This window comes from Myripristis murdjan, chromosome 15 (assembly GCF_902150065.1).
Source record: "Myripristis murdjan chromosome 15, fMyrMur1.1, whole genome shotgun sequence".
NCBI lineage: Eukaryota > Metazoa > Chordata > Actinopteri > Holocentriformes > Holocentridae > Myripristis > Myripristis murdjan.
Genome location: NC_043994.1, coordinates 4,285,486 through 4,310,721, shown reverse-complemented (window position 1 = coordinate 4,310,721; position 25,236 = coordinate 4,285,486). Strand labels below are relative to the sequence as shown.

At 40.6% G+C, this 25,236-nt stretch overlaps 1 protein-coding gene across 10 annotated transcripts; it reads right to left on the bottom strand.

Annotated features, from left to right (window-relative positions):
• Positions 1-6,503: 6,503 nt before the first annotated feature.
• LOC115372677 (piggyBac transposable element-derived protein 4-like) lies at positions 6,504-24,110 on the bottom strand. 10 transcript variants are annotated; one of them, XM_030070751.1, is made up of 10 exons: positions 23,927-24,110; positions 22,778-22,843; positions 21,634-21,699; positions 20,484-20,549; positions 18,510-18,572; positions 8,325-9,368; positions 8,083-8,222; positions 7,509-7,729; positions 7,178-7,346; positions 7,038-7,056 (listed from the first exon to the last, which is right to left on the bottom strand). In XM_030070751.1, the coding sequence occupies exons 1-10, from the start codon at positions 24,028-24,030 to the stop codon at positions 7,049-7,051; spliced, it is 1,947 nt and encodes a 648-aa protein (XP_029926611.1). In that variant the 5' UTR covers positions 24,031-24,110; the 3' UTR covers positions 7,038-7,048. The 10 variants fall into 10 exon arrangements, with proteins under 10 accessions (XP_029926606.1, XP_029926607.1, XP_029926608.1 ...); XM_030070746.1 differs by having other exon boundaries at positions 6,504-7,346; XM_030070747.1 differs by having other exon boundaries at positions 6,504-7,346; positions 22,778-22,840.
• Positions 24,111-25,236: the final 1,126 nt, after the last annotated feature.

The window sequence follows — 25,236 nt, the reverse complement described above, 5'->3', positions numbered from 1 at the left end:
CATATAAAGTTGCATTTATTTTAATTACTTGCATAATACTACTGATCCACCATGTCAAATGCTTCAGGAGTCAATGTTTGAGTCTTCTTCAACACCATCATGAATACCATTCTTGCATGTAATGCCTTTACAAACTCCACATGCTGAGATGCACGTGACACCATTCTTCTTGCAGCTGCATTGCCGGTTGCTGCAGTCTCCATTACAATTGCAGCTTGTGAACTGTAGTTGCTCCTCAGGAGCCATGGGGTCTAGTGTTGGAACTGGCTCTAGTTTCACAGGGCTCGAGTTTCGCAGACCGGGCAAGGCGGGGGCACAGCGCACCTGCGCTTCGGCAACTGGGTGTGGCCAGGTGGATTTTGCAAGTTTGGCACGCCGTGCACGTTGGCACAAGTACTCTGCCGTGGCTTTATTCCGCCATCCACCTGGTCTCTCGTAGACTTCCAGGCTCCTTTGTTAAAGTGTGCCCTCTCACCCAACACTTCCGTGCCTCTTAAATCAGCTGTAACCAATTTGCCAAATCAGCTGACCGACAAAAAACAAAAAGACCTTGACAGACACTACACAGCAGGTTCATTGGGTCATTATTATACCGGATGGGATTATATAATTACATTTTTCTAACAGGAGTTCATTTTTTTTTTTTACTTATTCATTTACATGAGAAAAATAAATAAAACAAATAAACTCTTTCCTGCCTTATGTGGCAGTGCTACAGTGCCACCAGAAATTATTCACCCCCCTTCACTTTTTCCACATTTTGTTATGTTTCACACTTATTCTAAAACCCATTTGAGTATAGTTTTCTTTTTTAAAAAATCTACATGAAATAGCTCATAACGACAAAGTGAAAACATGTTTTCAGAAATTTTTTGTTAATTTATTAAAAATGTAAACATTTAAACTTAATAGGTACATAAGTATTCACACCCTTTGCTATGATGCTCAAAATTGAGTTCAGGTGCATCCAATTTCCACTGATCATCCTTAAGATCCTTCTACAACTTGATTGGAGTCTACCTGTGGCGAATTCAGTGGACTGAACATGATTTGGAATGGCACACACCTGTCTACATAAGGTCTCACAGTTGACAATGCATTTCAGAGCAGAAACCAAGCAATGAAGTCAAAGGAATTGTATGTAGACTTCCAAGACCAGATTGTGTCAAGGCACAAATCTGGGGAAGGAAACAACAAAAAAAAAAAAACTGACCGAGGTGACCAAGAACCCAATGGTCACGAAGGTGGAGCTCCAGTGTTCCCTTGTGGAGATAGGACAACCATTGCTAACACACTCCACCAATCAGTCCTTTATGGTAGAGTGGCCAGACAGAAGCCACTGGTCTCTAAAAGGCACATGGCAACCCGCTTGGAGTTTGCCAAAAAGTACCTTAAGGATTCTCAGTCCAGGAGAAACAAAGTTCTCTGGTCTGATGAAACCAAAATAGAACTTTTTGGCCTGAACTCCAAGCATCATGTCTGGAGAAAAACAGGCACTGCTCATCGCCTGGCTAATACCATCCCTACTGTGAAGCATGGTGGAAAACCTTGCAGGTTTTCTTGGACTACTTGTTTTTCTAGATTTTTCCAGATTATGCTAGGATTGTTTGTGACTTTGCTGACAGGAAGGATTATTTTTCTGAATCCTTCCACATTCTAAACTTACTGTTTGTGCTGTTTACTCTCACTGTTGTAGCCAGTTTGTTGTTGTTGCTGAAATCCTGTTTGATTTCTTCAGGTGTTTCTACATTTTTCCTCTTGACCGAGGAAGGTGTTTCAACACACATGCCCACCTGGAACACCTCCTATCCATGTAGCATGATTTTTCTGAAGCCTTCATCATTCCCACATCCACAGCCTGTGCTGTTTCCTCTCGTGTTGAAGGCGAGTTTCGCCCGCCTGAAAGTCTGTGGGTTTTCTTCTTGTTGTCGTCTGTTTGCTAAGGTCGTTTTCCCCTCAGCTTTTTGAAAGTTATCAGGTGAACTTGCTGAAGTTTCAAGGGGCTAAATCGATTTGAGTGGCGATTTTCATCCCACGTTTCCACTCCGCACGCTTGAGAAGGTGCCGCTGGGCTCATTCCGCTGTCTTGTGGCGTTTGCCCCGAACACCTCAACCGACCATTGGCTGGCGCGGCGCCCGTTCTTACCCACAAGGCTTGTGGGCGAATGGTCAAGCGCCTGGTTTGGCCTCAAAACGGCTTGTTCCCACACGAAAAGAGGACCGGAGGTTAGGACCGGAGGTGCCAAGCATGGCGACATTGTCAACTCACAACTTTAGGGCGACACCCTGAGCGAGAACATCGTCTCCAAGTCGCCCTTTAAATAACACCGAATGCTACCCTCTCAGCCTAACACTTAGCATTATGCCGCCTGCCGCCTCACGACAACCGGCGGGCCCAAGCTGGCTCGCCCTGCCGTCCGCCTCCTCTGCCCAAGGCCCACACAGCGCTCTTCGACCCGACCACAACCAGCACTTGTTCATTCACTAGTGGGGTGGCTTAGCTCAATATATCACAACAATCGTTCATTTTGTGATAAAAGCATAAAATTTGGTAGATGTGTTGGTGGATATATTTCAAACAAATCTGGATATTGGGCCATTACAAAATCGCCCCCTAGTGGCCATAGCAGACATTTGATTTGTTAAAATGAATAAAAATATCACAATGATTCATTAAAATATTTAAAAAATGTAAATTAAGGACAAAAAATACAGTTATACACACTCAATTTCTCAAACACTTTCTGCCCCACCACCACAACCACCACTGCAAGCCAGCTAGCCAACAAGCTAGCTAGCTTCCTGCGACAAGCAGTGCAGTGGACAGTCCATCAAGGTAGGCCTAAACATTTTATTTCAACTGTAATAATTATGAATAAAATATGTTAGTTTTTGGATGTATACATTTTGAACGTCATAGATAAAGGCTAAAGAGAAAAAGAAGCCCAATATCCAGATTCATTCAACATACAGTACAGGCCAAAAGTTTGGACACACCTTCTCATTCAATGCGTTTTCTTTATGAGTCAATATCAGTATAAAGTGCCATTGAGACTTCCCAATGACACAAAAAAAAAGATGAGATTTTCCACTGAACTCCATATCCATTGTATAAAGTAGACCTTAAGCTGTTAGAAATGCATGTTGGTCAAGCTCCTGCATCTTTTATAAATTGACTGCAAGCATAGAAAGTACAAGCGAATTGCAAAATGTGTCCACCCTGTCATGGGACAATTTCTAAATAGAGTAAATATGTTCTAATCATATTGATTACAAAATGTACATTTTCATAAAGGTATTTGGTCCCTCGTTCAGGAATATATTTTAGTTTCTGGAAAACATCTCTCAAAAATACAGAAATTATGGAAAAATATGTTTGTATATGTAAAATCTGTGAAAGTTGTACTTTCTTTTCTGAATAAACTCTATAAATAAAGGTATCTGGTCAAACTTTGAAATAATACTGTTTGGCCCTAATCTCTTAAGAGCAAAATCACACAAGAGGTTTTGATAACTTGTGAAAATAATTATTTATTCACATAAAACATGAAAATGACGGGGTGGACAATGACATGACGGGGTGGACAATGTTATGGTTTTGTCAACAAATGTTTTTTGTCAAAACATGACTTTTTTCACCTACTGTATTTTGAATTGTGCACAGGTAGGCTACATTTGGAAATGATACTCAACAACAGCAAAAATAAATAAATAAAACCTTCAACTAGATGAAAAAACAAGATTGATATAAACAAAACAAAAACCCTTGGTCCCTAAATGTAGGCCTACCACAAAAAGTATAAACATAGGTATCCTTTCAAATGGTTTCTTTCTCTGCATATGTTTTGTCCTCCACTTGACTTCTGGAACACTGAAAAACTTATAAAACTGTTATAAAACTAGACTTGATGACGGGGTGGACAATGACAGGGTGGACGTTTCTGGCTGAAGTTTGCATTTAATGAGCACATGTTGGGCCATTAGCTAGCAACATGTATCAGTTAGGAAGGTGACTGTGTATACTTTAACAAACATATTTTGAATTTCTGAAAAGCATTTATATAGATTCATATTTTGCAATGACAGGGTGGACACATTAAGATTGAACACATTCAAGTTCAATCATAAAATGATGAAAATGTCAAAATATAAATGTTGATATGTATTCTCTCTGCATGAGCTATTCTTCACTCCATTTGTAAAAGACAAAGCAGTGGTAGTGATGTCACTGATTACAGCAGGTGGTTTCTTATAGTGGCAGTAACCACCTAATGACGGGGTGGACAGCAAATCCAGGGACACATGCAAAACGTTTATTATTATTATTACATTAGACCATAAATGATCCAATTGACTCATTTTATTCAAGTACTTGATGAGAGCAACAAGAGCATGTAAAAGGTTTGTACATTGTATATCATTTATCTACTTATTTGACTCAGTGAAGTTAGTAGAGAGGAGTTTGGGACATGGCAAAATCACATGCATCTAATCATAGAAAATTTTTTTAAATATGAAAAATACCCTTTTAAAGATGTATCTCTGTACCAATGTGTGTTTAAATGTTTGGCCATTTATAATAAACCATCAGAGTTTTGTTATTTTGCAAATTTTTCATGAAAAGTGAGTGATTTCTGCCTGGGACACCAAATGGTACCCTATATTGATATTGACTCTTATTTTCATGACTATTTACATTGTAGATTCTCACTGAAGGAATCAAAACTATGAATGAACACATGTGGAGTTATGTACTTAACAAAAAAAGGTGAAATAACTGAAAACATGTTTTATATTCTAGTTTCTTCAAAATAGCCACCCTTTGCTCTGATTACTGCTTTGCACACTCTTGGCATTCTCTCCATGAGCTTCAAGAGGTAGTCACCTGAAATGGTTTTCACTTCACAGGTGTGCCTTATCAGGGTTAATTAGTGGAATTTCTTGCTTTATCAATGGGGTTGGGACCATCAGTTGTGTTGTGCAGAAGTCAGGTTACTACACAGCCGACAGCCCTATTGGACAACTGTTAAAATTCATATTATGGCAAGAACCAATCAGCTAACTAAAGAAAAACGAGTGGCCATCATTACTTTAAGAAATGAAGGTCAGTCAGTCCGGAAAATTGCAAAAACTTTAAATGTGTCCCCAAGTGGAGTCACAAAAACCATCAAGCGCTACAACGAAACAGGCACACATGAGGACCGACCCAGGAAAGGAAGACCAAGAGTCACCTCTGCTTCTGAGGACAAGTTCATCCGAGTCACCAGCCTCAGAAATGGCAAGTTAACAGCAGCTCAGATCAGAGACCAGATAAATGCCACACAGAGTTCTAGCAGCAGACCCATCTCTAGAACAACTGTTAAGAGGAGACTGCGCCAATCAGGCCTTCATGGTCAAATAGCTGCTAGGAAACCACTGCTAAGGAGAGGCAACAAGCAGAAGAGATTTGTTTGGGCCAAGAAACACAAGGAATGGACATCAGACCAGTGGAAATCTGTGCTTTGGTCTGATGAGTCCAAATTTGAGATTTTTGGTTCCAACCGTCGTGTCTTTGTGAGACGCAGAAAAGGTGAACGGATGGATTCCACATGCCTGGTTCCCACTGTGAAGCATGGAGGAGGAGGTGTGATGGTGTGGGGGTGTTTTGCTGGTGACACTGTTGGAGATTTATTCAAAATTGAAGGCACACTGAACCAGCATGGCTACCACAGCATCCTGCAGCGACATGCCATCCCATCCGGTTTGCGTTTAGTTGGACCATCATTTATTTTTCAACAGGACAATGACCCCAAACACACCTCCAGGCTGTGTAAGGGCTATTTGACCGAGAAGGAGAGTGATGAAGTGCTGCGCCAGATGACCTGGCCTCCACAGTCACCGGACCTGAACCCAATCCAGATGGTTTGGGGTGAGCTGGAGCGCAGAGTGAAGGCAAAGGGGCCAACAAGTGCTAAACACCTCTGGGAACTCCTTCAAGACTGTTGGAAAACCATTTCAGGTGACTACCTCTTGAAGCTCATGGAGAGAATGCCAAGAGTGTGCAAAGCAGTAATCAGAGCAAAGGGTGGCTATTTTGAAGAAACTAGAATATAAAACATGTTTTCAGTTATTTCACCTTTTGTTGTTAAGTACATAACTCCACGTGTTCATTCATAGTTTTGATTCCTTCAGTGAGAATCTACAATGTAAATAGTCATGAAAATAAAGAAAACGCATTGAAGGAGAAGGTGTGTCCAAACTTTTGGCCTGTACTGTATATTTAGCTGTGAGTGTACCAAATTTGGTGCTTTTATCACAAAATGAACGATAGTTTAGCTATGCCGCCCCACTTCACTGCTTTACCACACTTTCAAGCTGCCCTTGCCATTTTAACCCCGACGCAGCCCCTATACACATCCACTACCGCTCATCTCCATTTCAATTCCAGCTGTTTCACAACTACACATCAGCACTTGTGCTTGTTTCAGATTCTTTTTATTGTTTCATTTGTTCATGTATGTATTTATTGATTCATTTCTATCGTTTTTTCATTCATTCATTCCCATATTTATTCGTTTCTTTGTTTACTCAGTTTTTCTGAATCCTTCCTTATTCTAAATTTACTGTTTGTGCTGTTTACCTTCACTGTTGTAGCAGGTTTGCTGTTGTTGCTGCTGAAACACTGCTTGATTTCGGTTGTTTCTACATTTTTCCTCATGACCAAGGAAGGCGTTTAAGGCCTGAGTCTCACACAGACCGCCTGTATGTATTGTGTTGTTTTGGCTGTAAAACTGTCATACAATGTCTTCTGGGAATGTTCTCTTTTTTTTCAGGATTACTGTAGCTTTAAACATCTGCCAGTGATGTAACATTACTGAAATGTTTTGAGGGTGTAATAACAGCTTAAAGGGAACAAAAACGGATTTTGATTTTAGTGTTTTTTACTAAATAATAAAATGTAATTCCATATGTACACATGATTTAAAACATTTAATTTGAAATCTGAACTCAAACAAAAACATTTTTTTTTTAACCTTGAGAACCTTGTTTTTTTGGAGTCCCTGTTTTTCTAAAGAACTACCAGGCATTTTTCAGTCGTTGAGGTGGTACATCCTGAAGCAGTTCCTGTCAAGCTGTAGGCAGAGGCCCACGCCACACTTCCCACATCTCCAGGGAGTGCTCCTTTTGCACAGAGTGCATCGCTGTCTCCCCATGCTCGCTCTCTGTGACCTGTCATGTCCCTGGCCGTCACTGACAGGGACAGGGAAATGGCCTTGGCTGGGGGTCCTCACTGGCCTGGCATTCAGTGGCACCCCCAGGAGCTGGGCACACAGCTGCTCCTGGAAGGTCTGGCGTGTCATGTATCCCTGAAACAGAATCAGAATAAGATTTATTCTAGCCAGGTAGGTTTTCACACACACAAGAAATCTGCTTTGGTGTGTTGATTCCTCACAATAAATGGATAACAATAGAAAAGGTGCGAGGAAAAGACAGGGACGTGCAAAATACACTACAATACAATTACATACCCGCTGCTGGCTCTTACGTATCTCCTTGTGAATAATGTAGCTGTTGGTGATGGCGACATCGAGGAGGTGCTGGAACACAGTCATGGTCCACCGCCGGGTCTTGCGGTGCACTGAGTTTGTCCACAGCATCTGGTCAGACGTGTCCACCCCACCCATGTACTTATTGTACTCTGTGATGGCAGTTGGTCTGGGGATGGTGACCCTCTCATTTCCTCTGTCAGCTAGATAGAGAGAGAAAGAGAATGCACAAAGTTTTTTCTAGGTAACAGGTCCAGTGTTTCCTCTTCTGGGTAAGGTACTTTATGTGGCTCCAGCGCCTTTTTCATACATGTACACATTTTTTACTCCTTTCACTCTACAGGTAAGTTAGTTAAGTATTTTCTAGGTAACAGGTCCAGTGTTTCCTCTTCTTGGTAAGTATTTTTTCGCCCTAGGTAACTTTTACCCCACAGGTTCACTCGACAGGGAAGCAAATTATTCTTCTAGCACAAAATTATACATTGTCTCAAATTATACCTAACTGATATTATCTCTTTTCTTTTCCGACAATGGCACTAAGGCACAAAATAAATACCTGTCTTTTGCCAGCGCAGCACGCTTTCGCCAGTGTAGACTGGGTGAACGTTGGTGCATATGGAGACCTCTCTTGTGTCTATCCACTTGACAAAGAGCAGGTCACCATCCCTGATCCAACGAATTGTTCCCCGGGGTGACCTTTGAGATTCGTTTCAAATGACATGTGCATTACAAATCAAATCGAATGTATTTTTTAAAATTATTGTTCTGTCTGAGTATTATTATTATTATTATTGTTACCTTTTATCCACAGCATTCTCCTCAGGGGATGGAACACCAACGTGTCCCTGACGGTAGGTTCCACAAGCACCAAATCCCTGTCGGCTGAGGTGTCTGAAGAGCTCTGGGCTTGTGTAGTAGTTGTCGCAGTAGACGATGTATCCGGAGCCCAGGAAGTCTTTGTTCACCAGTGATGTCACAACATCAAATGGCAGCCCCTTCCCAGATGCAAACTTGCTCTTGCCTGTGTAGAGGCGGTAGTCGATCGTGTAGCCGTTGACATCCGCTACAACAAAAAACTTCAGCCCCCACTTCGTAGGCTTTGCCTTCATGTACTGCTTGATCGACAGCCTGGCCTTGGTGGCAACCATCCTCTCATCAACTGCAATGTGCTGCCTTGGATGATAGACGGTCATGCACTGGGTTCTGAGCATGTCGTAGAGAGGTCTGACCCTGTGGAGGGGATCGTAGTCCTTTGTGCCAATTTTCCTGTCATTTTCTGCATCTTCGGACGGATTGCTCATGTGAAGATTTGAATAAATGGCCAGGAAGCGGTCTCTTGGCATGACAGTGGCAGGAAATGCCAAATGAAAGATGGAGTCCTTTCTCCAGAAATCTCTCACCTTGGGCAAGTGCAGCACAGCCATGTACAACAGCATTCCCAGGTACTTCTTCATCTCCTGGGGGCTTATTTCTGTCCAGACAAATTTCTTTCCTTTCTCCAGATTTCTTTCAGCTTTCATGTTTGTGTGTTTGCACAGGACCTTGAGGACTTCGACATCAAAAAAATGGGTGAAAATTTCAATTGGGGATGGATTACCAATATTGAGAGGGGGCTGAACTCCGGGGCTTCGTTTTGGAGCAAACCTTGGTGGTTCAGGGGCAACATCAGGGTCTGCCTCTGTTTTCCATGCACCAGTAACTTTTGTTGTTGACTTGCATGGTGAGCGGCTCCTGAAACGAGCAGCGCCGTCACTGGTGCCACTGTTGTGCCTCCGACGTACACCACTCCGACCACGTTCCGACCACGTGTTCTCTACCACGTATGTCACCTCAGCAGGCATCCTAAAACCAATTTAGACACAAGATAATATCAGATGATGTGGAACACCATTCATCCCAAAGTAAAATAGTGTACCAGTTACTCAAAAACCTACATGCTATCCAAGGGGCGAAAATCCCATTTCATTATTGGGGGGGGACAATTATCAGCAACATTTCAGAGAGTCATTCCTGGAGGGGACATAAAAAAATTGCTGTCTGGCACGACTGTACCTCCCTCTTTCTCTCTTATGCTCCTTTGAAATTTGCCGTACAGTATTGAGCCTTCAGCATGTTCATATGTTTTAAATAATGGCATTACAGTTTTTTTCAATTGTTTACACACAATTTTGAAAACAGGGAAGCTTTTTTCTAAACACCTCACACAATTAACCAAACACCACACCCAATTTGCACAACACCCCAGTTTGTTTGCAAAATGAAACATATCAGCCAAAACCATAAACAAATTGATAAAAATCTTTTGTTCTCATGTCACTAACAGTCTTTCAATGATCGTACACTTTCACTCTATTACATACTACCGTAATAAATTGAAAACACATTTGTAAAAACCCTTTACGAAATGGTGATGGAATTTACTCAGAAATATTGTTTGAGAGCATGGTTATGGGATAATTTAATGACAAAAATATGCTGACAAACCCAATACATTCTTCATGATTACTTTGAGGTATACAGAAAAAGTACACAAGCACTATAAACGTTCCAAGCACTGCACAACACTGATGCTGCAGACTGAAAGTATTTATTTCTTACCATATACTCAGTTATAGTAACATGTCAGTCAACAAGGCAAATCAGAACAAAATAGTAATTTTCTTATCTGTAGACAAATAAAAATTACTGTATGAAGTACATATGCTTACAATAACTCTGAAGAAAAAATAAAGCAACCACAAGACTAACTCTAATCATTATCTCTCTGTCTGACTGGATCAGGCCATAGGATTTCGTCCACATCACAGGCTATGTCTTCATTGGCAAGGCACCGTTGGAAGAATCGCCTTGTGTGACGAATCCACCCCTGCACAGAAGCTGCTTCGATAATATCCCAGGCCTGCTCCATGGCCTGAATGAGGGGCAAACGGGCGTAGGGCTGTAGGTCATATACCTTCCACCGCCATGAAGAAGAAAACTCCTCTATTGGGTTAAGGAAGGGGGAGTAAGGTGGAAGGTATAGAACTGCAAATTCAGGGTGCTGATGGAACCAATTTTGGTCCAGAGCGGATCGGTGGAAAGATACATTGTCCCAAACGACAATGTACTGCATCCGGTCCACTTGGTTTAATGCTGTGATGATGTTGTGTAATCTGTCAAGAAATGCAAGTATTGCATCGGTGTTATAGGGTCCCAGAGTCGCATGGCGGTGGAGGACCCCATTTTGGGTAATAGCAGCGCAAAGGGTGATGTTACCCCCTCGCTGCCCTGGCACATTGGTAATTGCCCTGTGTCCAATTACATTTCTCCCTCTTCTTCTAGTTTTTGTGAGGTGAATTCCAGCCTCATCAACATATATAAATTCATGAAAAAAGGAAGAATAGGAGAAGGCATGACACAAGAAGGTGCTCATTGGACTTACAGGGAGATATAGATATATACCAGAGCAGATCTTTCTCTGATCTATGTTTTTGGTTCTTCTCCAGGATGTTGCCTATTATTATGCTCAATATTTCAGTGTTTCCTTTATAAAAACACCACTACAAATAGTTGCTGATCATAGTGGGTCATCAGTATATTCCCAGCTGTGTATATTATGTCAGATATGTATTCTATATAATGTATGTAAACAAATGAATTGTAATTTGTTGCTGACCCCTAATGGCTATTTATGGTATAGCTACTTATTTTCCTCAGCCTGATAGAACTGTTGGCCAAAACCATGTTTACAATGGCTGTCTCTTGTGCCCGAGTGAATATGGGGCCCCTACCACCTTGGTGTCCTCGACCCTCAATCCTATGTAGACAAAAAAAAACTATTGAGGGGGATGGGGGGAGGGTGAACGAGTTGAACAACTTTTTCAACAGGTTTGACCACCCCATCTCACTCTCACCTCTGATCACCCTGCCCCCCACACCCTCATCTGGTCCCCTCCCCCCGCTACAAGTGGACAGATGCGATGAGGAGACCCCCTCCCTGCCTACAATCACAGCAGCCCAGGTGTGTGGAGAGCTGAGGAGGCTTTGCCCCAGCAAAGCTGCAGGTCCAGATGGAGTATCCCCACGACTGCTGAAGGCCTACGCGTCAGAGCTGGGAGACCCTCTGCAGCACATCTTCAATCTGAGCCTGGAGCAGGGGAGGGTCCCACTGCGGTGGAAAACATCATGCATCGTCCCAGTCCCAAAGAAGCTACGTCCTGCAGAGCTGAACGACTTCAGGCCGTATGATGAAGACCATGGAGCAGCTGCTGCTACACCATCTGAGACCGCAGGTGAGCCATGCCCTTGACCCACTGCAGTTTGCGTACCAGGAGAAGGTGGGAGTGGAGGACGCCATCGTCTACATGCTACACCGATCCCTCTCTCACCTGGACAGGGGCAGTGGTGCTGTGAGAATCACATTTCTGGATTTCTCCAGTGCCTTCAATACCATCCAGCCCCAGCTGCTCGGTCACAAACTGACTGTCATGGGAGTAGGCTCACACCTGACGGCATGGATCATGGACTATCTGACAGGCAGACCTCAGTATGTGCGACTGGGGGACTGCAGGTCAGACACTGTGATCAGCAGCACAGGAGCGCCGCAGGGGACTGTGCTCTCTCCAGTCCTGTTCACCCTGTACACGTCGGACTTCCAGTACAACTCGGAGTCCTGCCACGTGCAGACGTTCGCAGACGACACGGCAATCGGTGGACAGGAGGAGGAGTACAGGAAACTCATCAAGGACTTCGTAGCATGGTGTGGTTCCAACCACCTCCACCTGAACACCTCCAAGACAAAAGAAATGGTGGTGGACTTCAGGAGGACCAGGCCTCACCCGGAGCCCGTAAGCATCAACGGTGCCTGTGTGGAAATGGTGCGGACCTATAAATACCTGGGAGTGCAGCTGGATGATAGACTGGACTGGACAGCCAACACTGAGGCTCTGTACAGGAAAGGACAGAGCCGACTGTACTTCCTCAGGAGGCTGGCGTCCTTCAACATCTGCAAAAAACTGCTGCTGATGTTCTACCAGTCTGTTGTGGCGAGCGCCCTCTTCTATGCGGTGGTGTGCTGGGGAGGCAGCATCAAGAAGAGGGACGCCTCACGACTGGACAAACTGGTGAGGAAAGCGGGCTCTGTTGTGGGCACACAACTTGAGAGCCTGACATCTGTGGCAGAGCAACGGGCGCTGAGCAGACTCCTGTCAATCATGGACAATCCACTGCATCCACTGCACAGCGCCACCACCAGGCAGAGGAGCAGCTTCAGTGACAGGCTGCTGTCACTGTCCTGCTCCACCGACAGACTGAGGAAATCATTCCTCCCCCACGCCATGCGGCTTTTTAACTCCACCCGGAGGAAATAACTCATTATACACATACTGCAATACTGGTAGATAACACGTAAAGACTGGAGGGGAAGGGGTGATTCCATGAGGCTGGATCAAGTCTGACAGTTCCTGAATTCCCAGTACCGCGCGTCAGGTTCTGTCGACGGTCTTGTACTCATGGTTTCACACTAACTCTGAACCTCGGTCGGAGCGTGTGTTCTTCAGGTTAGGTTATTTTCCACTGCTGCTTAACTGTTATTACTTCTGTTTAACTGTTAATACTTCTGTTGAAATTGTTCATATTCCTATCTTTTTATAATCCTTGTTTATAGTGTTTATATTGCTTACTGCTATTTATCATGTGTATACTGTATATTTCTTCTAAATTTGCACATTGACCTACCTCTATGCACATTTTATACACCCATGCACACGGTTTTTTCTGGGTTTTTTTGTTGCACATTGCTTTTTGCACACTGGGTTGTACTTAGGTTATTCTGTTGTACTCAGATCTTATTCTTTATTTTTATTTTTTTTATTTACTTAATCTGTAATCTGTGGATACTGCTGAAAAAATGTGAATTTCCTGCGGGATGAATAAAGTATCTATCTATCTATCTATCTATCTATCTATCTAAACACATGTAGCCTACTGTCAAATGTAGCCTACTGTCAAACTTATTTCTATTTTGCAAAGGGCGCAATGCACATTGTATGTTACTACAGGAGACCCCTTCTTCAGACGCTGATGAGAACTTTTGGATTAATATGTGGGGGGATCGTATATTGTTCAGCCATGGAAGCGACAGGTCTGCTGGTGTTGCTATTTGTTTTCACAGGTTCCCAGGTGATGTAATCTCACACAGAACAGATAGCGAAGGTCACTGGCTAATTGCAGTTTTGAAGTTGGAAAGTCATTTTCTGATGGTAATTAATATTTATGGTCATAAATCCATCTCCCAAAATAGACAAATGCTGGAAAAGGTTACTGCTGAGATTTCTGAATTGAGAGCACTCCATCCTACCAACTTTATATTGATGGGAGGTGACTGGAATATGGCACTAGATGAGTAGGAAGATAGACTGCCCTCCAAATTTGATAATCACCATTTTAATCCCCTCATGGTAGAATACCATGAGGGGGAAGAAACAATAGGCTACTCTTGGTTTAAGCCTAATGGTACTGCTAAATCTAGAATTGACTACTGGCTGGCTGCAGATGAGCTTGAAGACGTTATCTCAGAGGTTTTAATCTCCAAAGCTCCTTTAACAGACCACTGTATAACCGCTTTAATGTTGAATTCGACTAATAGGGTTAAAAAAAATAATAATAACAACAACAAAGGTTACTGGACGTTTAGCTCAAATCTACTAAAACATAAAGATTATTGTTCTAATTTTTTTTTTCTCTAAAATTAAAGACAAGGAGAAACTACTGCTTTTACAATCCAAACTTAATGATATCTTTCTGAAGAAAGCCCAGGGTGCCTTCATAAGATCAAGAGCTAAATGGATGGAGGAGGGAGAAAAGAATACGACATACTTCAGCAGGCTAGAGAAAAAGACACGAAAATAAGGCGATATCAAGTTTATTAATTAAGAGAATGCAAGAATAACAAAATTATTCAGAGAGAAGTTATGTGTTATAGCGATCTCCACTTATCTAGATATTCTCAAATTGACGCCACCAACTTATTTGACCAAACTGCACATTTCAAACCCAAGATTAATGATTAATTTAAAGAAGCTTGTGATTCAGATTTTAAAATAGAAGAATTAGATGCTGTTGGTTTGAAACTGCCTCTGAATAAAGCCCCTGGCTCTGATGGGCTCACAGCCAATTTCTACCTTTTCTTTTGGAAAGATATCAGAACATTGTTGTTCAAAGCAATATAAGAATGCATTAAGAATCAAAAACTAATGCCCAGTATGAAACAAGGTCTGATGACATTGATTCCCAAACACAATAAAGATAAAAGAATATTAGACAACTTAAGGCCTATCACTCTTCTCAACACTGATTATGAATTGCTTTCTGGATGTATAGCAACTAGGATGAAAAAAGGTGTATCACAACTTATTGAGGAAACGCAATCTGGTTTTCTGGGTGGGCGATCTATTCACAATAACATACGTCTGGTTTTAGTCACGAATTATCAGTTGAAGGGTTCATTCTTTTCCTAGATTTTTACAAGGCTTTTGATTCAGTAGAACACCATTTCATATTAAATACTCTAAATTATTTTGGTTTTGGTCAGAAATTCATAAACTTGATCGGTATGTTATACAGGGACATTAACAGTTGTGTGTCTTTGGAGCACGGTACCTGTTCAAGATTTCAAGTCCAAAGGGGTATTAGAAAAGGGTGCAACCGCTCTCCCTTATTATTTATTCTAGTAGCCGAACTATTATCGATTATGATGAAAAACAATGGTGTTGAAGGAATACACATTTTGGAAAGAAATATTATAATTAGCCAATTTGCAGACGATACAACATTATTTTTAAAAAATGAAGGTCAAATTCCCAAAGCATTGGAATCCATCACCCAATTCTCCAAAGCATCTGGTTTAAAATTAAATATTGATAAATGTGAAATTTTTGCCCTGCGTGATCAGCCGGCTCTCTCAATCTGCAACATTGCAGTTAGAACTCAAGTCAAATACTTGGGCATAATTATGACCAAGAATAAAGAATTAAGGGAGAGAGAAAATGTTGGTAAAAATGTAGAGAAGTGTAAAGCTATTCTGAACTCTTGGTTACAGAGAGACATTACTGTTTTTGGGAGGGTTTTGCTTTCTAAAATGGAGAGTCTATCGAGAGCTATTTATACTGCGTTTTCACTTGAAATTTCAGATAAAATGACTAATCTTATCAACAACTTAAATTTCAAGTTTATTTGGAAAAATAAATGCCAGTATATTAGGAGAGCTGATGTGGTCAAAAGTGTTGAAGAGGGTGGGTTAAATGCTATTGATTTCTCAGTTATGAATGGTGTCCTAAAATTAAGATGGCTAAATGCATTTATTCGACACAAAGAATCTTTTTGGTTTAGAATTCCCAAAGCAATTTTTAAAAAAATGGGAGATGCGCTGTGATTATGATGTATGTATACTGCCTGTGAAACTTTCTAACTATCACCAACAAGTTCTCCTTTATTGAAGCTTGATGTTTAAACATAACTTTACTCCTCACAACTCACCCCTTATGGAATAACAGATATGTTCTGTCCAATCGCAAGTCATTGTTTTTGGGGACCTGGTTGGACAAAGGAATTTGGGCTGATCTAATGGATGATCAGGGAAATATATTAACGCATGAGGATTTTGGTGTTAAATATAACCTGCAGTGCTCAACTTAAGAGTACAAGAAAGTATTAAAAGCCATTCCAACACCCTTTAAAACAATGACTCAACAAATGAAGGTGCAAGCAAATGTTTTTAATTTAAGGTCTCTTGTTGTGGAGGGGTCAGTTTGGGGAGTAATCTATTCTCTAATAAGTTTATTAGGAATATCCTGACTGCTCAATATTACCCCTGTCAGCAAAAAGGAATTATGTTCTACGTTATTTCAATCCTGTGGAGGCAAAAAAGAAAGCAATATATATCATATCCAATTTCACAGAAAGCCAAAGATGTCACTTTTAAAATACTAAATGATATATCCTTCTAAGCACTTCTTACATACGAGATTTTACTGGGACAGTAATTCATGTGGATTTTGTGAGAGAGATATTGAAACTGTGGAACATATTTTCTTTGAATGTGAACATGTGATGGAATTTTGGTTCAGTTTTAAAAGGTGGCTGTTATCTAAACAAATTAATTTGCACCCTCTAAATTGGCTATCTGTAACAGTTGAAGTACAGTTAAATGAAAAGAACTTAGACTTCGTGGTAAATATTGTAATTAGTCTTGGAAAATATTAGGGCTGTAGTCAACCAGAGAAAATCTTGGTCGACTAAAGTCCTGAAATTTCGACCAAAAGTCGACTAATCGGGGGGCAGCGGGAATACAAAAAAAAAAATTACTATTTTTAGATCAATTAACTGGACAGTAGCCTGCCTGCTAGCCTTCTCCGCCTAAATGAATTATAAATAAACATAAACAACAAGTATTTGCAGTACATTAAATCGTTTTTGACCTAATTATTTTGCACTGAATGATCATACTTGCCAGCTCTCCCGATTCATGCGGGAGACTCCCGATTTTTAACCCTGTCTTCCGCAATGCTCCCGGTCAGTAATTTCTCCCGCTAATCTTCTGATTTTACAGTGAAGGAAACAAGTCAGATTGTGGGGGGTATTTGTCGCAGTATCTGACCATAACTGCCAACACTCCCATTTTTCCCAGGTTTCTCATCTCCTGCCGACCTCCCGTTTTGTCTTATCTCCCGGGAATCTCCCGTAATTTACAAGCCCCAATTTTGTTTGTTAATAAAAATGAGAAACGCACAATAACAAAGGTTTTATTTTGAAAGCTGAGACCGAAAGCCGCCGCAGCTCCGTTAGTTTAACAGAAGCTGTAACACACGGCGAAATGTTGGACTGTAAATAAAAGTGCACATTTTCCAGCCTGTGTCATACAATGCCGAGTTAACTGACTAATTATTAAAAATCTGGATGTGTTGTAAATCTTAACCGGCTCGGCGGGTTAAGATTTACACTAATATCCCTGCACAGATTTACACTAATATCCCCACACATCTTCTGCTGCTCCCCACCACAAAAATCTCCCAGATTTTACTCCTCAAATGTTGGCAGGTTTGTGAATGACACACTCGAGTCGGTCGGCTCTGACAGCGTTGCATCACGTGCACCTACTCAATATCATAGCCTATGATTTCCGTTTATGTCAAGCTGCCATCGTCGCGGGTTTGTGCGCCTGCAGTTACAGAACGATTAGACTAAAACTTTGAAATATGCCAATTCTGATATGTTTATACTCAAAACTGACGGAGCAACCTAACGCAGACATGTTAGCTTACCGTTTTAGGTGATATGCCATGTTGGTTGTTGAGCTGTGATACGCAAACTGTTGTTCGCAAAGTTTGCCTTCAACTTTTTTTTCCATTTATTTTGGTAAAATGCTGCCACATTGACGATGTCTTTGACATGGTAGAGGACTAAATGTTTATTAAACGTTCTTAATTAAGCAAATATTCGGAAAGCCAGGCCTAATATTTTCTTCAATTCAGGACATTCCGGCCTACCTATCTGTCTCCGCCAGTGGGTTGGGCTAATCCAAAATTGTGAAAACAAGGGGGTGTTCTGAAGACAGACTGTTATCTGTGAAACAGGCTGTTCAGAAAACACCCCCATTAGCACTTAGTGCTTTACTCCTGATAAAACTAACACAGCAAATAATCGACCAATCAGATTTTGGTCGACCAAGAACGTATCGACCAATAAATCAACCAGTCGACTAACAGACTACAGCCCTAGAAAATATTTTATTCATAGATCTAAATTTCTCAAAATAAGACCCACATCAGCAGATGGATAAACGATCTCAAATTATTCAAAAAATCTCTGTATTACATGTCTGGCAAAAATACCCAAAGACTCTTTTCTTTAATGGATTTATTTGTCCTCCTAGATTAAGACTCTCACATCTTTGGCTTTTCTTTTCTGTTGTTTTATTTTTTTTTTTAATTTACGCATGTTACTTACCGTGGTGTAGAAGAAATCTCTCTCTCCTCGTAAAAACCGTTGTCATCAGACTCCTCTTTGATTCTGCTGGATGATCAGAGAAATATATTAACGCATGAGGATTTTGGTGTTAAATATAACCTGCAGTGCTCAACTTAAGAGTACAAGAAAGTATTAAAAGCCATTCCAACTAGAGTTCTCATCGGGCCTGAAAATTAAGACCCGACCCGACCCGGGCCGGACTGGGCCAGCCCGAGGCCCGACCCGACCCGACTAATTAGCCGAACTTTAGGCCCGACAGCCCGATAAAGCCCGAAAAAAAAAAAAAAATCGCCCCTAATCGCCAAATTCGCCATTATTTAGCAGAGCCGGTCGGCCGCGGCACCGGGGCACCATCAGTCGGTATCAGGCGGGCCGGCCGCCGCACTGGCCAGCATCAGGCAGCTCACCTGTCAGATCCGGCAGACCTGACGGGTGGGCGCGGTATCGGACGGTGCGGCGGCAGGCCCGCCTGATGCCGACTGATGGTGCCGCGGCATGTGCGGGTCAATACCGTAGTCTAGAAAACTGGAGATTTTTTTTTTTTTTCTCGTGCGCCCCCAAGTAGATTGCGCCCTGGGCAGTTGCACTGCCCATAGCAGAAACCGTCCCTGCTGCCGAGTCTGCCAGCACAGCGGGATACTGCTGCAACTCTCTCTCACTTGTTTGCGCTGCGCTCGCACAGCTGGTTGTCTGTCTGTCACTGAAAGTTTAGCCTCCAAATCCAATCGAGTCTCTCACTCTCCACCAGTCACATAAAAATGAAACGTCATAATCAATAACAGAACACATAATTCTATTTTTTTTATTTAAAAAAAAAAAAAAAAAAAAAAAAAAAATCCCCCACAGAACCCGAAGCCCGACCCGACCCGCCCAATTCACGTAAATTTTAGGCCCGACCCGACCCGAAAATGTCGGGTCGGGTCGGGTCGGGTCGGGTTCGGGCAGAATATGAGAACTCTAATTCCAACACCCTTTAAAACAATGACTCAACAAATGAAGGTGCAAGCAAATGTTTTTAATTTAAGGTCTCTTGTTGTGGAGGGGTCAGTTTGGGGAGTAATCTATTCTCTAATAAGCTTATTAGGAATATCCTGACTGCTCAATATTACCCCTGTCAGCAAAAAGGAATTATGTTCTACGTTATTTCAATCCTGTGGAGGCAAGAATGATAAGAAAGCGATATATATCATATCCAATACACAGAAAGCCAAAGAGGTCACTTTTAAAATACTAAATGATATATAGCCTATCCTTCTAAGCACTTCTTACATACAAGATTTTACTGGGACAGTAATTCATGTGGATTTTGTGAGAGAGATATTGAAACTGTGGAACATATTTTCTTTGAATGTGAACATGTGATGGAATTTTGGTTCAGTTTTAAAAGGTGGCTGTTATCTAAACAAATTAATTTGCACCCTCTAAATTGGCTATCTGTAACAGTTGGAGTACAGTTAAATGAAAAGAACTTAGACTTCGTGGTAAATATTGTAATTAGTCTTGGAAAATATTTTATTCATAGATCTAAATTTCTCAAAATAAGACCCACATCAGCAGATGGATAAACAATCTCAAATTATTCAAAAAATCTCTGTATTACATGTCTGGCAAAAATACCCAAAGACTCTTTTCTTTAATGGATTTATTTGTCCTCCTAGATTAAGACTCTCACATCTTTGGCTTTTCTTTTCTGTTGTTTTATTTTATTTTATTTTTTTTTCTATTTTTTTGTCTGAAAGCTGTTCAACTTTTGATAATGGAAACACAAATTGTGCCTTAAAGTTTGTATTTTGAAGATGACTTAATAAAGAAAAGAAAACAAAACAAAACAAAACAAAAAAAAAACTTGAGGCATTGTGGGGTGGGGGTGGGGGTCTTGTCCCTTCTTGACCCCCGGGATTTCCGCCTCTGTGCTATCCTACAAACCTAACGTAATTTACGCATGTTACTTACGGTGGTGTAGAAGAAATCTCTCTCTCCTCGTAAAAATTGTCGTCATCAGACTCCTCTTTGATTCTGCTGGATGATCAGAGAAATATATTAACGCATGAGGATTTTGGTGTTAAATATAACCTGCAGTGCTCAAGAGTACAAGAAAGTATTAAAAGCCATTCCAACACCCTTTAAAACAATGACTCAACAAATGAAGGTGCAAGCAAATGTTTTTAATTTAAGGTCTCTTGTTGTAGAGGGGTCAGTTTGGGGAGTAATCTGTTCTCTAATAAGTTTATTAGGAATATCCTGACTGCTCAATATTACCCCTGTCAGCTAAAAAGGAATTATGTTCTACGTTATTTCAATCCTGTGGAGGCAAGAATGATAAGAAAGCGATATATATCATATCCAATACACAGTAAGCCAAAGAGGTCACTTTTAAAATACTAAATGATATATAGCCTATCCTTCTAATCACTTCTTACATACAAGATTTTACTGGGACAGTAATTCATGTGGATTTTGAGAGAGAGATATTGAAACTGTGGAACATATTTTCTTTGAATGTGAACATGTGATGGAATTTTGGTTCAGTTTTAAAAGGTGGCTGTTATCTAAACAAATTAATTTGCACCCTCTAAATTGGCTATCTGTAACAGTTGAAGTACAGTTAAATGAAAAGAACTTAGACTTCCTGGTAAATATTGTAATTAGTCTTGGAAAATATTTTATTCATAGATCTAAATTTCTCAAAATAAGACCCACATCAGCAGATGGATAAACGATCTCAAATTATTATAAAAATCTCTGTATTACATGTCTGGCAAAAATACCCAAAGACTCTTTTCTTTAATGGATTTATTTGTCTTCCTAGATTAAGACTCACATCTTTGGCTTTTCTTTTCTGTTGTTTTATTTATTTATTTATTTTTTTCTATTTTTTTGTCTGACAGCTGTTCAACTTTTGATAATGGAAACACAAATTGTGCCTTAAAGTTTGTATTTTGAAGATGACTTAATAAAGAAAAGAAAAGAAAACAAAACAAAAAAACAACTTGAGGCATTGTGGGGTGGGGGTGGGGGTGGGGGTCTTGTCCCTTCTTGACCCCCGGGATTTCCGCCTCTGTGCTATCCTACAAACCTAACGTAATTTACGCATGTTACTTACCGTGGTGTAGAAGAAATCTCTCTCTCCTCGTAAAAATTGTCGTCATCAGACTCCTCTTTGATTCTGCTGGATGATCAGAGAAATATATTAACGCATGAGGATTTTGGTGTTAAATATAACCTGCAGTGCTCAACTTAAGAGTACAAGAAAGTATTAAAAGCCATTCCAACACCCTTTAAAACAATGACTCAACAAATGAAGGTGCAAGCAAATGTTTTTAATTTAAGGTCTCTTGGTGTGGAGGGGTCAGTTTGGGGAGTAATCTATTCTCTAATAAGTTTATTAGGAATATCCTGACTGCTCAGTATTACCCCTGTCAGCAAAAAGGAATTATGTTCTACGTTATTTCAATCCTGTGGAGGCAAGAATGATAAGAAAGCGATATATATCATATCCAATACACAGTAAGCCAAAGAGGTCACTTTTAAAATACTAAATGATATATAGCCTATCCTTCTAATCACTTCTTACATACAAGATTTTACTGGGACAGTAATTCATGTGGATTTTGAGAGAGAGATATTGAAACTGTGGAACATATTTTCTTTGAATGTGAACATGTGATGGAATTTTGGTTCAGTTTTAAAAGGTGGCTGTTATCTAAACAAATTAATTTGCACCCTCTAAATTGGCTATCTGTAACAGTTGGAGTACAGTTAAATGAAAAGAACTTAGACTTCCTGGTAAATATTGTAATTAGACTTGGAAAATATTTTATTCATAGATCTAAATTTCTCAAAATAAGACCCACATCAGCAGATGGATAAACGATCTCAAATTATTATAAAAATCTCTGTATTACATGTCTGGCAAAAATACCCAAAGACTCTTTTCTTTAATGGATTTATTTGTCCTCCTAGATTAAGACTCTCACATCTTTGGCTTTTCTTTTCTGTTGTTTTATTTTATTTTATTTTTTTTTCTATTTTTTTGTCTGAAAGCTGTTCAACTTTTGATAATGGAAACACAAATTGTGCCTTAAAGTTTGTATTTTGAAGATGACTTAATAAAGAAAAGAAAACAAAACAAAACAAAAAAACAACTTGAGGCATTGTGGGGTGGGGGTCTTGTCCCTTCTTGACCCCCGGGATTTCCGCCTCTGTGCTATGCTACAAACCTAACGTAATTTACGCATGTTACTTACGGTGGTGTAGAAGAAATCTCTCTCTCCTCGTAAAAATTGTCGTCATCAGACTCCTCTTTGATTCTGCTGGATGATCAGAGAAATATATTAACGCATGAGGATTTTGGTGTTAAATATAACCTGCAGTGCTCAACTTAAGAGTACAAGAAAGTATTAAAAGCCATTCCAACACCCTTTAAAACAATGACTCAACAAATGAAGGTGCAAGCAAATGTTTTTAATTTAAGGTCTCTTGTTGTAGAGGGGTCAGTTTGGGGAGTAATCTATTCTCTAATAAGTTTATTAGGAATATCCTGATGGCTCAATATTACCCCTGTCAGCTAAAAAGGAATTATGTTCTACGTTATTTCAATCCTGTGGAGGCAAGAATGATAAGAAAGCGATATATATCATATCCAATACACAGAAAGCCAAAGAGGTCACTTTTAAAATACTAAATGATATATAGCCTATCCTTCTAATCACTTCTTACATACAAGATTTTACTGGGACAGTAATTCATGTGGATTTTGTGAGAGAGATATTGAAACTGTGGAACATATTTTCTTTGAATGTGAACATGTGATGGAATTTTGGTTCAGTTTTAAAAGGTGGCTGTTATCTAAACAAATTAATTTGCACCCTCTAAATTGGCTATCTGTAACAGTTGAAGTACAGTTAAATGAAAAGAACTTAGACTTCCTGGTAAATATTGTAATTAGTCTTGGAAAATATTTTATTCATAGATCTAAATTTCTCAAAATAAGACCCACATCAGCAGATGGATAAACGATCTCAAATTATTATAAAAATCTCTGTATTACATGTCTGGCAAAAATACCCAAAGACTCTTTTCTTTAATGGATTTATTTGTCTTCCTAGATTAAGACTCAAATCTTTGGCTTTTCTTTTCTGTTGTTTTATTTATTTATTTATTTTTTTCTATTTTTTTGTCTGACAGCTGTTCAACTTTTGATAATGGAAACACAAATTGTGCCTTAAAGTTTGTATTTTGAAGATGACTTAATAAAGAAAAGAAAACAAAACAAAACGAAAAAACAACTTGAGGCATTGTGGGGTGGGGGTGGGGGTCTTGTCCCTTCTTGACCCCCAGGATTTCCGCCCCCGTGCTATCCTACAAACCTAACGTAATTTACGCATGTTACTTACCGTGGTGTAGAAGAAATCTCTCTCTCCTCGTGAAAATTGTCGTCATCCGACTCCTCTTTGATTCTGCTTGGTGGGTTTACCACTCCTGTAGACTTGAATGACATTTTTTTATGCTCAACGCGACGGGCTCTGACCACACTCGCTCACCACACGCTTGATTTGCTTGACTCGCTTCTCCAGTCTGTCTCTCCCGCTCTGCGCTCTGTGCGTAATGACGTAGGCCAAGCCAGGGAGTACGTAATGCTGCCATGTTTACCGTAGTAACCTGCATGTACGCTGAAGCGCATATTCTCTGCTTTCAGCAACAGTTGGATTTTTTTTCGGTAGCTCAAACTTTACGGAAATTACGGTACTTACAATATGCGCAGCTGTGTCGGCGACGACACGTTCGGATCAAAACAGAGCCCGTCTATGACGAGCCTTACCACTCTCCATTCACCCCCGTTGTATCAAACTTGGTTGCAGTTCCACCGTAATTCCACTGGGGGTGATCGCGGGCGAGTGCAGAATGAATGGGGCTCTGTGGAGCTAAACGGCTAAATTTGTCTCTTACTCCTGTTTATGGTTGAAAAATCGCAAATACTGTTGTAGTTTCTGAAAGTTCAATATGGATTATAGGTTAAAAGTGAAATTAGCGAGAACTTATATCCTTTCAGTTTCCTACGGTTTGGGCTGTTGTTGGCCATAACACGCTAGCATTTGCTAATGAATGCTGATTGGTCAGTGACGGACTTGCGGCTGTTTACGACGAGGGATCCCACTTGATGGCACCTGAAGACCAAGAGAAACGGGAAACACCACTCTTAAGGAGGACTTTTCCATCAAAGTTGATATTTGTGCGTACAGAGAATGTCTAATGTAGCACAGACGGGCTCTCTCGAGTTTCTCCGTCTGCTCTGTGGAGACGGGCTCTGGAAATCGCCGTAAAGCAGCACCTCTCAATGTGTGACGTCATCACACTTTTTGAACGGCTTTTTAGAACATATAGGTGAACTTAAAAAATCCAATATTCAGCTGAGTGTATTGTTTTTAGCCCCAACTTTTGAAAACAGTATTCAAATTACTGGACAAAAAATTATTTCCAGAGAAAAGTGGGTTTTTAGGGGTGTAGCCCCATAGACTCCAATTCATTCTGCACTCGCCCGCGAGCGCCTTCACATGGACAGAGGCGTGTTTCCGAGACCCGGAAGTTAGACGAGAGTGCCACTTCTCCCCATATTAGAGTTTCTCTGATCAAAATTAAAACACACATGTCCACCTGGAACTAGGGTGGTCATACGTCCGGATTTAGGCCGGACAGTCCGGAATTT